General features: G+C 42.1%; 2 protein-coding genes across 2 annotated transcripts; both read left to right on the forward strand.

Moving 5' to 3' along the window:
- Positions 1-4,445: 4,445 nt before the first annotated feature.
- On the forward strand, positions 4,446-5,033 carry LOC149203161 (uncharacterized). Its single transcript, XM_089401783.1, has one exon. It carries the CDS (start codon positions 4,446-4,448, stop codon positions 5,031-5,033), a length of 588 nt encoding a protein of 195 aa, XP_089257909.1.
- A 798-nt stretch (positions 5,034-5,831) lies between these two features.
- Positions 5,832-7,151, forward strand: LOC149203162 (uncharacterized). Its single transcript, XM_089401784.1, has one exon. It carries the CDS (start codon positions 5,832-5,834, stop codon positions 7,149-7,151), a length of 1,320 nt encoding a protein of 439 aa, XP_089257910.1.
- The last annotated feature ends 6,870 nt before the right edge of the window (positions 7,152-14,021 follow it).

The raw sequence follows: 14,021 nt of genomic DNA on the forward strand, positions 1-14,021 counted from the left end.
ATACACACGACATAGTACATGTATATCATGCCATCTTATGGGCGCCTATCTTATATAGAAGACTTTGGAGGACTAATCAATTGTATCTAGACATTTTATTGAAAATGTTTGATATGGTCTTTTCATCCTTATCTTCCAGAATTAATTGATTTTGACCTTTTATATCTTTATTTATTCACTCTGCCATCCATAACCACTTCAATTCTCTTTTGCAGTGTAACTAGAGCATTGGAACTCTCCCTACTAGTGTTTTAGGGGCGTTGAAAGGGGAAAAAAGTGTTTTCTATATGGTTTCCATGGAATTTATTATGCATTCCAACTTCCTTCTTGAGCTATTTCCCTAGTATACTCAATGGGGTATCACTTTGAGCTATGATAGAGCCCTATGCTGACATTTTAAGTTGTAACAAGCATGGAATTCATTTTTGGACTACCTAGGACATAGAAATATCATGATTTTGTGATGGTTCAAGATGAAACATTTTGTACCATGCAAGAAAAACAATGATGCTATCAAAGTGATTTCCTTCATTTTTCAAGAGATTTTGATGTTATATGTACTACTAAGAACTACCACTTTTGTTAGAGATACAATGTTCATTAGATACTTTTTTAAGAGACTTTGGAAGAAGATGGGTACAAAGTTGTTGTACATTTTATCATATAACCCACAAAGAAATGGATAGATCGAGATGGTTAATCAAATGAATTTATTGAGAAGTTGGAGTAGGGAAAAACCAAGTAAATGGGATCTTTTTGGCCTGTAATCAATTCACTTACAACAATATAATAGGCATGTGGGAAAGAGTTCATTTCAAATTGTTTATGGCAAGTAGCCAAAGGGAGTCATATATTTGGTGAAGTTGTGAAATATTGAGGATAGGGTTATTGATTCAAGTCACTTTATAGAGGGAATACAAGAAATTAATGAGCAGGTTGAATAAAAGCTATGGTAAATAAATGTCATATATAGGAAAACAAGACATTTACGTAGAAATATTATTAATGAACCGGTAATGGCCCATTTGAAGAGAAAGATTCCCCAATGGTACATACATTAGACTCAAAATATAAGAAAATTAGACCATGTTGATTCTTGAGGAAGATTTCGGATAACACCTATAAATTATTGTTAGAAAAGAATATTGACAATTTGTTAATATTCAATTTTGTTGACCTATATGTCATGATAGAAAATATGATGATGAAGAAGGCACCATGGATGAATGGAGGAAGCAATTACGTGTCAATCTAGCTAAGGAAGCAGGGAATTTTTTTGCAAAAAGGGTTTGTAAAAGAAACTCAAAGAAAGAGTATTGTGAGTATTTAGCTGAGTGGAAAAATAGGGGCTCTAAGGATACATCTTGGGTTTCCAAATGGAACATACTTGCAAGGTTCTTCCTCTACTGTAAAACCTACTATTGCATTCTTATGGTTGAAAACCTCATGAAAACCTAATGAAAACCCAAATTAATTAAATAAGAGTAGAGTTCAAATTATGTTCAAGATAGTTCTTGTCTATGATTAATTTCTTTCGAGTTTTCAATAGTTAGAGATAACTAATTGTTATGAATTCTACCAAAAATACATGAAGTTGTCTGATTAAAATTATGCATCTACCAAGAGTTATGCATCTACCAAACTCTTCATACGATCCTGATTTCTATCATAACTTGGGTTCCTTGGTATTTCTCTTCAACTCCTTGAGATTCATCTAGCATATCATCATTCCTTGTGGTCATTAAGAGATACATTTGTGCAGTTTCTAGATGCAAGCCAGACTAGATAGCTAAGGGAAAATACTACGCAATTTTGGGATGCAAGACACTGCCACAGGATGAGGTCTTGGGAGGACACGTCTATGCAGTTTCTGGATGCAACATAGACTAGGCAGTTGAGGCACAACATTCAACAATTCCTAGAGACAGTGGGTTCTGGCTGAGGGATGGACACTGGAGGAAACCACTGTGCAGTTTTGGATGCCAAGGGAGGCTTGAGTCTCTACGTATTACGGAGTTCGAACAGGAAATGGAAAAATATTAAGGGTTGCATATGCAAAGTGAGAAGTTCTAGAAATCTGGATGAGGCTAGGTTGCTCGAGGAACTCCAGAATAGGCTAGTGGCCACCAATATTCACCTATATCACTAGCCAAATCAGTGTTCACGTATATATTCGTACAAGAAAAAATAAATCTATGATAACAACATAAAACTCCATGTATCTCATTCACATTAACATCCTCAAAGAAAATATTTCATTGTTCTTTTACAACCATTTGATATTTAAAAATTCTTGTAGTTATCTGGGTGTCTTAATTGCCGCCAACGTCAACATAAATGGTGTTATGGGGATTTCCATTGTCTGATTGGAAGGTCACATCCATGCCCAAATTCTCCCTCCTTTCATCTAATTATGTAAAGAAGATTTAATTTATAAACCCAAATCTATATAAAGGTGGAGTGACATGGGGTTGTGTGTTGCAAACAATCAAATATGTGCGTGTGTGTGTGTAGACATACACACGACATAGTACATGTATATCATGCCATCTTATGGGCGCCTATCTTATATAAAAGACTTTGGAGGACTAATCAATTGTATCTAGACATTTTATTGAAAATGTTTGATATGGTCTTTTCATCCTTATCTTCCAGAATTAATTGATTTTGACCTTTTATATCTTTATTTATTCACTCTGCCATCCATAACCACTTCAATTCTCTTTTGCAGTGTAACTAGAGCATTGGAACTCTCCCTACTAGTGTTTTAGGGGCGTTGAAAGGGGAAAAAAGTGTTTTCGATATGGTTTCCATGGAATTTATTATGCATTCCAACTTCCTTCTTGAGCTATTTCCCTAGTATACTCAATGGGGTATCACTTTGAGCTATGATAGAGCCCTATGCTGACATTTTAAGTTGTAACAAGCATGGAATTCATTTTTGGACTACCTAGGACATAGAAAGATCATGATTTTGTGATGGTTCAAGATGGAACATTTTGTACCATGCAAGAAAAACAATGATGCTATCAAAGTGATTTCCTTCATTTTTCAAGAGATTGTGATGTTATATGTACTACTAAGAACTACCACTTTTGTTAGAGATACAATGTTCATTAGATACTTTTTTAAGAGACTTTGGAAGAAGATGGGTACAAAGTTGTTGTACATTTTATCATATAACCCACAAAGAAATGGATAGATCGAGATGGTTAATCAAATGAATTTATTGAGAAGTTGGAGTAGGTAAAAACCAAGTAAATGGGATCTTTTTGGCTTGAAATCAATTCACCTACAACAATATAATAGGCATGTGGGAAAGAGTTCATTTCAAATTGTTTATGGCAAGTAGCCAAAGGGAGTCATATATTTGGTGAAGTTGTGAAATATTGAGGATAGGGGTATTGATTCAAGTCACTTTATAGAGGGAATACAAGAAATTAATGAGCAGGTTGAATAAAAGCTATGGTAAATAAATGTCATATATAGGAAAACAAGACATTTACGTAGAAAGCTAGTTGGTATAGAAATTTCTGAGGAGACGAGGGAGAATGGAGTTGGCTCTGCAACATAGGCTGAACCCTACCTGACAGGGGTTTACAGGCCGTCACACGGTCCTGTAAGCCCCTCCCCCACTCGTACCTCCTCCCCGTACTCCACTTCGCCGCGGCCCCATTATTTTTTTACCCTTCCTTCACAACTCCTGTTTTTACCCTAGGGTTTTCACCAGGCTGCACTAACTGCATCGGAACGGAGCACAGAGCGAGCACGGGTCTTTCTCAGACGCCTACAGTTTTTTTCTTCCGGCAAGAGCGACCTGCGAACCTGCATTCCACAAAAGGTCCCCCGAGGTCGGTGCCGACGGTTACCAGATTACGAGGCAGGCACAAACAAGCGGTTACCATTTTCTCGAGGAGGTTTTGCAGCTGTCGACATGGACACAGAGGAGCTTGATTATTCAGACTCCCCGCTGGCGGAGTCCTCCATCTGGCGCACAACGCTCTCCTCATCTGGGGGTCTGCACAGTGGAAACTTGTCAGCTAGTTACGAACATCCTTCCCCTTCCCGTTTTGACCCGCCTCTCCCCTCCTCCCTTTACCTTGGAGAGCCCTCCTCTTGGAATTCCTTTGTCGTACCCTCCCCAGCTCCGCTTGGTTTCCTCTCGGACTGCCTACAGTCATCCCCGATTGGTATCGCTCCCCATATGCCGGAGATTCCCTCCATTCCCCTTCTCCCTGTAACCGCACCGGCGATCCCTACCAACCCGGTGGAAAACCCTCCCCTGACGACTTCAAACCCTCCCCTGGTCCATCCGACCCCCTCTGGCAGTTACCACGCGATTCCCCCTCTCCCTGAAGCCATACCCGCCCTGGGATCAAACCCGCTCCCCCCCCCCTCCCAATCCTCCCCCGGCAGGCACAAAAGATCCTTCAAACAAGGGTCGTATGTCCTCTCGACCCTCAAAGAAGCAACGCTGCTTCAAATCCACGTCTGAGGACGCTTTCCTGAGGTTGGAGGAGGACATACAGTGGGAAGACGCCATGGATATGGCGGACTGTGTACTAGTGGGAAGGATTCGCAGCCGACATGCATCAGTGGAGAAAATCAAGCAATGGGCCTCAGAGATTTGGGGTCAATACCTAGCGGAGATCCCATCTGTACAGACATTCGTGCGAGGATGGTTTGCACTTAGATTCGCTCGGGCGGATCACACGAGCTGGGTCCTCTCTTCTTTTTGGCACTTTGAAAAAGCCCCGGTTCTGCTCAAACGGTGGACACCCCTCTTTGATCCTGAGACAGAGCTGCTGGGCATTGGACCGATCTGGGTCAGACTGCCGGGCCTGCCTCTACAGTACTGGTCCGATGCCATCTTCAAAAGAATTGGGAATGCGCTTGGCACATTTATGGAAACTGACAAGTCCTACATCTCGACGGGGGCACTGGCATATGCTAGAATACTGGTGCACATGGATACCAGAGGAGGAGTGCCTGCAAACATCAAAATCCAGTGGAAATCTACCTCTAGGACGTAGAAGCTAGATTATGAGGGCATTCCCTATCGCTGTAGGAGGTGCCACCAGGTAGGGCATCTCTATAAGGACTGCCCCCTTCTCCAGAAGACCCAGCAGGCGACAATTGGAGACGATCAGCCCACTTCGGAAGGCCACACTGATCCACCTGAAGCAGAGGCACCAAGAGCGGCCCACATAATTACATCAGACACTGTGGAAGCTCCTCCAGCGTCTCGCCGAAAGAAGCCCGCAACAAACGGACATCGACAGCCATCTCCACCTCTGACTCGTTCAAGAGCAGCAAAGGGAGCGGTCTTCTCGTCGGGTATGTCCTCCTCTACGTCTGACTCTGCATCTCTGAATTTATCTTTGCATTTATCTACTCCTGGCAGTCCCCCCCCCCATCCGGATCCCCCCTCCCTCTTCCCCGTCTGCACAGGATTTGGTCAAGAAGGACCGCCCCCCCCCTCCCCCCTCCCAGTCACATTATGTGACTTGCCCTATACCTAAGCCACCGGGCTTACCACACACCTCCCTTTCCCCTTCTTTCCCCCACCCCTCTTTCCCCTCGCCCTCTCCCTCGGTCAACTCTGTTCCGAGATACCCTACCCGCTCGACCACCAAGCTGCTCGTTTCGGACTCCATTGGGCTATCGCTGGACAACCTTATCCTCTCCCCCAAGCAGGGTTGTGGTTGACCTTCCTCTATGGCGATAGCGCAAAAACAAGCGGAGGATGAAGTCCTCCTGGGAAAACAAAACACTATACAAAGGGCCCTTAGAGCGATGGACTCCCTCCCCCACCCCCCTCCATGAAAATTATGTCCTTCAACTGCAGAGGGTTGGCCAGCCCGGAAAAAAAATCGGCCCTGAAGTGCCTCATACTATCAAATCCGGTGGACATAATCTTTTTACAAGAAACCCTGTGTAGCGTAGACTCTGCGTCCTCTATCCTAAGTTTGTGGCTGCCTGGCTGGACTTTCTCAGCCATCGACGTCTCTAGCCGTTCTGGAGGCATTGCCATTGGTTTCAAGGACAAAACCATTCTGCTAAAGAACATCTGGGGTGGAGGAGGTTACTTGGGGGCAGACATTTTCTCAAAGGATATGGAGGAAAACTATAGAATCATCAATGTCTATGGTCCATGCACAAACAGAGAACTTTACTGGCAAAAAATCTTCAACTCCCCTCTTCTCCAATTGGATAATATTATTATGGGTGGAGACTTAAATTTCTCTCTGGGTTTCTCTGAATCATGGGGTCATCAGGCTCAAATTGATCCCCTCTCTGACTACTTTGGGCAACTGCTAGAGGATCACCACTGGATTGATCTCCCCTCAGCAAAAGTCCAATACACATGGAAGAACAACCGAGCAGGGGATCAAAGCCTAGCCAGAAGGCTGGATCGTTTCCTCATCAAGGAAGGGCTATGCAATCGACATCCTAGATCTCGGCAGTGGGTGGGAAGTGGTGGGATCTCAGACCATCGTCCCATATTCCTGGAGATGGGGTCTAGACAACTGACCCAAAAGGCCCCCTTCAAATTTAATTCTACTTGGCTCAGAGACCCCAGTTACATCAAACTTATTACTGATTTCTGGAAGGCACATCCGATCCCTGAGAATGGGGACCCAGCCTTTGGTTTTGTCAGAAACCTCTCCGAGATCAAAAGAATTTCAAGAGAATGGGCAAAAATAAAGAGAATACAGGATCATCATACATTATCTCTGGCAGAACAAGCTATTGAGGCACTTGAATCCGACTCAGATGGAACTTACTGGACCACAAACCAAAAATCTGAGTATGAAGGTCTCATCAATAGGAGATCACAGGTCCTCAGAGACAGGGAGGACTCTTGGAGACTTAGAAGCAGAGCCATCTGGCTCAAGGAGGGGGATGAGAACACTAAGTTCTTCCATCGGTTTGCAAATGGCCGGAAGGCGATCAACACCATTTGGGAGCTCAAAGATGATCAGGGGCATCAAGTCAGCAAACCTGGAGAACTTGCCTACCTGGCCTCAGCACATTTCAGGAACATTTACAAGGCGCCGGAACAAGCAAGCCTACTTGAAATCATGAGAGTGGCAGAACTCTTTCCTATATTCGTGGACGAAGCAGATGCAGAGGAACTCATTAAATAAATTACTTTGGAGGAGCTGGAAGCCACCATAAAGGGTTTCCAAAAAGACAAAAGCCCGGGACCTGATGGCTGGACCATTGAGTTCTACTTAGCCTTCTTTGAGCTGATAGGCCAGGATATCCTCAAAGCAATAATTCATTGTAACCTCTCTGGATCAGTCCCTTCTAGCATCAAGGCCACTTTCATAGCTCTTATTCCAAAATATGATAAGCCGGAATCTTTCAATGACTTTAGGCCTATCTCGCTCTGCAACTGTCTTTACAAGATTCTAGCCAAAATCCTAGCAAACAGGCTGAAGCCCATCCTCTCGGATAATATATCCTCTGAACAATTCGCTTTCCTCCACCGACGCCAAATACATGAAGCCATAGGTACTGCACAAGAGCTCCTCCACTCTATGCAAAGCAAGAAGCTGAAGGGCATGATCCTCAAAGTAGACCTATCAAAAGCCTTTGATAGGGTTAATCTACTATACATCAGAATGCTCCTTACTCACCTGGGGTTCCCTTTCCCTTTTATCAAAAGTCTTATGAGCTGTATATCTGATGTCCCATTCAGTGTCCTTCTCAATGGCTCCCCCACCCGTTTTTTCACAGCTGAAAGAGGCCTCAGACAGGGTTGTCCCCTATCGCCCCTCCTGTTCCTTCTCATTATGGAAGGGCTTAGTAGACTGATCGCTTATGAACATAGGAGAGGCCGTTTAAAAGGAATCAAAATAGCAGACAACTGCTCTCTTACTCATCTCTTGTTTGTGGATGATGTACTCATTTTCTTAAATGGAAGCATGGCAGACTCATCCACCTTACAACACATCTTCGATCTCTTCCAGAAAGCCACAGGTATGGTTATAAATGTTCAGAAATCTACTATTACAGCTCTGGGTTGTACTCCACAAGAAATCATCTACACAAAAAATCGCTTTCCCTTTCAACTGCATCCCATGGAGGAAGGGCTGAAGTATTTGGGCTTCCGAGTGAAACATGGTGGATACAAGATAGCAGACTGGACTTGGCTAATCACAAAGGTGGAGAAGAGAGTTAATGTATGGTATAACAGATACCTTACACGGGCTGGAAGACTCACCCTTATCAAAGCAGTGTTGGAAGCAACGCCGGTGTATTGGATGTCACTGGCATGGATACCAAGAGGGATACTAACCAGGCTTCAAAAAATTTGCTGCAGATTCCTTTGGAAGGGAAACAAACAAGGAAACCTCTTCGCCTGGGTGAAATGGGACACAATTGCTAGACCTAAAAAGTGGGGGGGCTGGGGAATAAAGAGACTAGATCTTTTCGCAAATGCTCTGGCAGCAAAGCTGGGATGGCAGCTTCTCACTTCTCACAGTCTTTGGAATAAGGTAGTAATGGAAAAATATATCGCCCCGGAGAGCATCTATAGCTGGATATGTAGGGATCACAGAGGTAATGGAAGACACTCTATAATCTGGAAGGCAGTCCTAAACTCCCTCCCCCTCATTCGGGAAGGACTCACCTGGAGGATCCATAAAGGCAATTCAGTCCGCATAGGCATAGATCCCTGGATTGGATGTGGCAACGTGCACAGACTATCTGGACAGCTCACAGCTCACCTATAGGACCATGGGATCACTCACATTGCACACATTGCTGACCATGAAAATACCAGTTTTCTACATCAGGCTTGGAAGACAGCACCAGACCTTCTCATACCGGAACAATGGAGACAAGAGTGGGAAGCCTACACTGAGGCTCTCACACAAGCTCATATTAGAATTACGGAGGAGGAAGATGAGATTGTTTGGGCTATTGCCAAGAGTGGTTCATATACACCAAAGGAAGGATACCTGCACCTCATGCAGCCACATCAGCCAGACAATATTCAGAATTGGTGGAGATCTATTTGGCATTTAAAGGCAGCTCCCAGAACGAGACTTTTAATGTGGGCAATCCTGTACAATAAAATTCCAACCGGTGCAAATCTAAAAAAACGCTCCTTCCATGGACCGTTCTGGTGCCACTTATGCAGAAGGAACGAAGAAGACACAGAACATCTTTTCCTCTCTTGCCTGGTAGTACAGGAGCAATGGTCCCTCCTTTCGGCTCCCTTGCACCTGACCGCAATTTGGGCCAGCACCCTAAGAATCAAGTGAGTGCAAACAACTGGCTCGTGAAGTAGATTGATCAAGCAAGTCATGGTATAAGGAGTCATGGCTTGTAGATGATAGAGGATGGTAGAGATTCAGATCAAATTCGAGACTTGAGTTATGCATGGTGACTTCCTCTTGCTGAATGGAGGAGTGAGTTTTTGTTGTAGGCTTCCTGAGCCATTCTTTAACTTCCTCCATTGAAGTGGGAGACAAATGAAAAGTTCGGTTTGGGGACATGTTGCGCAGATTTCTCATCTTTGCAATCATCACAAGGGGGCACCCATTGCATAGATTTCTCAGCTTTTCATTCACCAAAAGGGGGCACCCATATTAGAACCCGAAAAGGAGGGGGACATGGAACAAACGGGGTGTTGGGCTCCTCCTCTATGAGGTACCTCATGTTCCACAAGAGTTGGGGAGGAAGGGAAATCAGGAGGTTAACAGTATTGAGAAATATGAATCAAGCATTTAAAATCTTCACTCAAGAATTCAAAGTTCACAAGTTGTTCAAGAATTTCATAACATAGTTCAAGGAAGAGATCAACAAATTCCTCAACTCATTCATCAAAGTATGGCCCATAGTAGTGATGTGGACGAGACAACTCATGACACAACTCGACATGACACTGCTAACATGTACTAGCTAATTCTGGTGTCCATATCAAGATGCTGTGTTGTTGAGTGATAGATGTGTTCTTGGACATGCTTTGTCTTCTCCTTCACATGGGTTGATGCTACGAGGTCTTCAATGGTCTTGGTCATGCAAGATGGTTCCATACATGTGTTCCTTTCTCTTGTTGCTTGATGTGTTGTTTTCATTCATCTAGATGCAAGTAATTCTTCTAGAATGTGCACTCCTTCCTCATCTCCTTCTTCATCTCACCACGTTCCATCAATGTACCTGTTCCTACAATTCACTCATGATGGGACGACATCAAATCCAAACCTCCTAGTCTAGCATGATGCATTGTTTTCGTGTTTGGGTGGCAGAGAGGGAGGACAAGTTACAGAGATAGCACAGAGCATAACTCAGGCTTGGATGAGGAACTCCATGCATAGTGTTCGCTATCCATGTAAACTGCGCAGTGGTCACTCGGAGGCAAAATTGAGCAATGAACACCACCAGTGGCAGCTGCAAGGCGGGACCCCGCTGGGCAATTCTATACAGTTTCTGGAGGGAAGACAAGACATGGTTTCAGAGGACCATCTAGGTAGTTCTATGCAGTTCTGAGGAGGAAGATAGGTCAGATTAGAAAGACAATTTCGAATAGTTTCTAGGGGGAAGACAGAGTAGGGCAGTGGAAGAACAACTAGGAAATTATGCACAGTTTTGGAGAGTAGTGAGTCCCGACTAAGGGAGGTCATGGGGAGGACATATCTATGAAATTTATTAGAGTAGTGTAGGCCCAAGTCACTATACAATGTGGGGTTCCAACATACATGAAGGAGGCTTGATGACTTTTCTTGTGGAATGCGCATTTGAGATCAAGCATGCAAACAATTTTTGCGCAGTTCTGGGGAGGAAGACAGGCTTCTCACCTTTGGGATTGTGCAGGGAAACTGTATCAAATGACAACCTCAAGCACTACACAATTCCAGGAAACAGAGAAGGGTACCTGAGGGATGAGATTATGCAGTGTAGCTTAGTCAGGGCCCTGTGGAAAAGGGTTGTCCAGTTGGAAAGATTTTCAGGAAAATGGCTAAGTGTGGGAGGCAAGTGAACTTGTGCAGACTTGACATTGTGATCAACCAATTAGCAAACTTCGACGACATGACAACACAGACCACCAGGACAAGAAGAAAAAACAATCTCCCTATGAGACTATCTTAAAGTTGAGAGTGACAAGTGTGACACTTGAGATGAATCTTTGGATGACCATGACGATACATGCACGACAATGCTTACAACTTTATCTGTGTGTATGACGAATGTTCACAGAGAAAAGACAACCCAAACACATAAAGCCAAACATCAAAAATCACCAGAACAAGACCATAAGCATGACAAAGCAATCAACATGCCAAAGATGACAACTTGTCCAACAAGAGAAAGGGAGAAAGACATGTAGAGGAAATACATGGAATGACTTTCAGTGCTTGCAACCATGCATGTCATTAAAGACATAATGATATGACGATAACCAATAGTCCTTTCAGCTACATTAAGAGATGTATTTCCAAAATATGTGCTTTGCTTAGCATACCTACCCTCCGAAGAGTTATGCATCTACCAAACTCTTCATACGATCCTGATTTCTATCATAACTTGGGTTCCTTGGTATTTCTCTTCAACTCCTTGAGATTCATCTAGCATATCATCATTCCTTGTGGTCATTAAGAGATACATTTGTGTAGTTTCTAGATGCAAGCCAGACTAGATAGCTAAGGGAAAATACTACGCAATTTTGGGATGCAAGACACTGCCACAGGATGAGGTCTTGGGAGGACACGTCTATGCAATTTCTGGATGCAACATAGACTAGGCAGTTGAGGCACAACATTCAACAATTCCTAGAGACAGTGGGTTCTGGCTGAGGGATGGACACTGGAGGAAACCACTGTGCAGTTTTGGATGCCAAGGGAGGCTTGAGTCTCTACGCATTACGGAGTTCGAACAGGAAATGGAAAAATATTAAGGGTTGCATATGCAAAGTGAGAAGTTCTAGAAATCTGGATGAGGCTAGGTTGCTCGAGGAACTCCAGAATAGGCTAGTGGCCACCAATATTCACCTATATCACTAGCCAAATCGGTGTTCACGTATATATTCGTACAAGAAAAAATAAATCTATGATAACAACATAAAACTCCATGTATCTCATTCACATTAACATCCTCAAAGAAAATATTTCATTGTTCTTTTACAACCATTTGATATTTAAAAATTCTTGTAGTTATCTGGGTGTCTTAATTGCCACCAACGTCAACATAAATGGTGTTATGGGGATTTCCATTGTCTGATTGGAAGGTCACATCCATGCCCAAATTCTCCCTCCTTTCATCTAATTATGTAAAGAAGATTTAATTTATAAACCCAAATCTATATAAAGGTGGAGTGACATGGGGTTGTGTGTTGCAAACAATCAAATATGTGCGTGTGTGTGTGTAGACATACACACGACATAGTACATGTATATCATGCCATCTTATGGGCGCCTATCTTATATAGAAGACTTTGGAGGACTAATCAATTGTATCTAGACATTTTATTGAAAATGTTTGATATGGTCTTTTCATCCTTATCTTCCAGAATTAATTGATTTTGACCTTTTATATCTTTATTTATTCACTCTGCCATCCATAACCACTTCAATTCTCTTTTGCAGTGTAACTAGAGCATTGGAACTCTCCCTACTAGTGTTTTAGGGGCGTTGAAAGGGGAAAAAAGTGTTTTCTATATGGTTTCCATGGAATTTATTATGCATTCCAACTTCCTTCTTGAGCTATTTCCCTAGTATACTCAATGGGGTATCACTTTGAGCTATGATAGAGCCCTATGCTGACATTTTAAGTTGTAACAAGCATGGAATTCATTTTTGGACTACCTAGGACATAGAAAGATCATGATTTTGTGATGGTTCAAGATGGAACATTTTGTACCATGCAAGAAAAACAATGATGCTATCAAAGTGATTTCCTTCATTTTTCAAGAGATTGTGATGTTATATGTACTACTAAGAACTACCACTTTTGTTAGAGATACAATGTTCATTAGATACTTTTTTTAAGAGACTTTGGAAGAAGATGGGTACAAAGTTGTTGTACATTTTATCATATAACCCACAAAGAAATGGATAGATCGAGATGGTTAATCAAATGAATTTATTGAGAAGTTGGAGTAGGGAAAAACCAAGTAAATGGGATCTTTTTGGCCTGAAATCAATTCACCTACAACAATATAATAGGCATGTGGGAAAGAGTTCATTTCAAATTGTTTATGGCAAGTAGCCAAAGGGAGTCATATATTTGGTGAAGTTGTGAAATATTGAGGATAGGGGTATTGATTCAAGTCACTTTATAGAGGGAATACAAGAAATTAATGAGCAGGTTGAATAAAAGCTATGGTAAATAAATGTCATATATAGGAAAACAAGACATTTACGTAGAAAGATTATTAATGAACCGGTAATGGCCCATTTGAGGAGAAAGATTCCCCAATGGTACATACATTAGACTCAAAATATAAGAAAATTAGACCATGTTGATTCTTGAGGAAGATTTCGGATAACACCTATAAATTATTGTTAGAAAAGAATATTGACAATTTGTTAATATTCAATTTTGTTGACCTATATGTCATGATAGAAAATATGATGATGAAGAAGGCACCATGGATGAATGGAGGAAGCAATTACGTGTCAATCTAGCTAAGGAAGCAGGGAATTTTTTTGCAAAAAGGGTTTGTAAAAGAAACTCAAAGAAAGAGTATTGTGAGTATTTAGCTGAGTGGAAAAATAGGGGCTCTAAGGATACATCTTGGGTTTCCAAATGGAACATACTTGCAAGGTTCTTCCTCTACTGTAAAACCTACTATTGCATTCTTATGGTTGAAAACCTCATGAAAACCTAATGAAAACCCAAATTAATTAAATAAGAGTAGAGTTCAAATTATGTTCAAGATACTTCTTGTCTATGATTAATTTCTTTCGAGTTTTCAATAGTTAGAGATAACTAATTGTTATGAATTCTACCAAAAATACATGAAGTTGTCTGATTAAAATTATGTAACATGCATCAATTATACTTAA

Source organism: Pinus tabuliformis, chromosome 2_1, assembly GCF_031772625.1.
Source record: "Pinus tabuliformis cultivar Carrire ecotype Pingquan chromosome 2_1, CPIR1, whole genome shotgun sequence".
Classification (NCBI taxonomy): domain Eukaryota; kingdom Viridiplantae; phylum Streptophyta; class Pinopsida; order Pinales; family Pinaceae; genus Pinus; species Pinus tabuliformis.

Bases quoted from the DNA above. Each gene is read 5' to 3' on its own strand.
- LOC149203161 (XM_089401783.1), top strand. From the start codon at position 4,446: ATGTCCTCTCGACCCTCAAAGAAGCAACGCTGCTTCAAATCCACGTCT.
- LOC149203162 (XM_089401784.1), top strand. From the start codon at position 5,832: ATGTCCTTCAACTGCAGAGGGTTGGCCAGCCCGGAAAAAAAATCGGCC.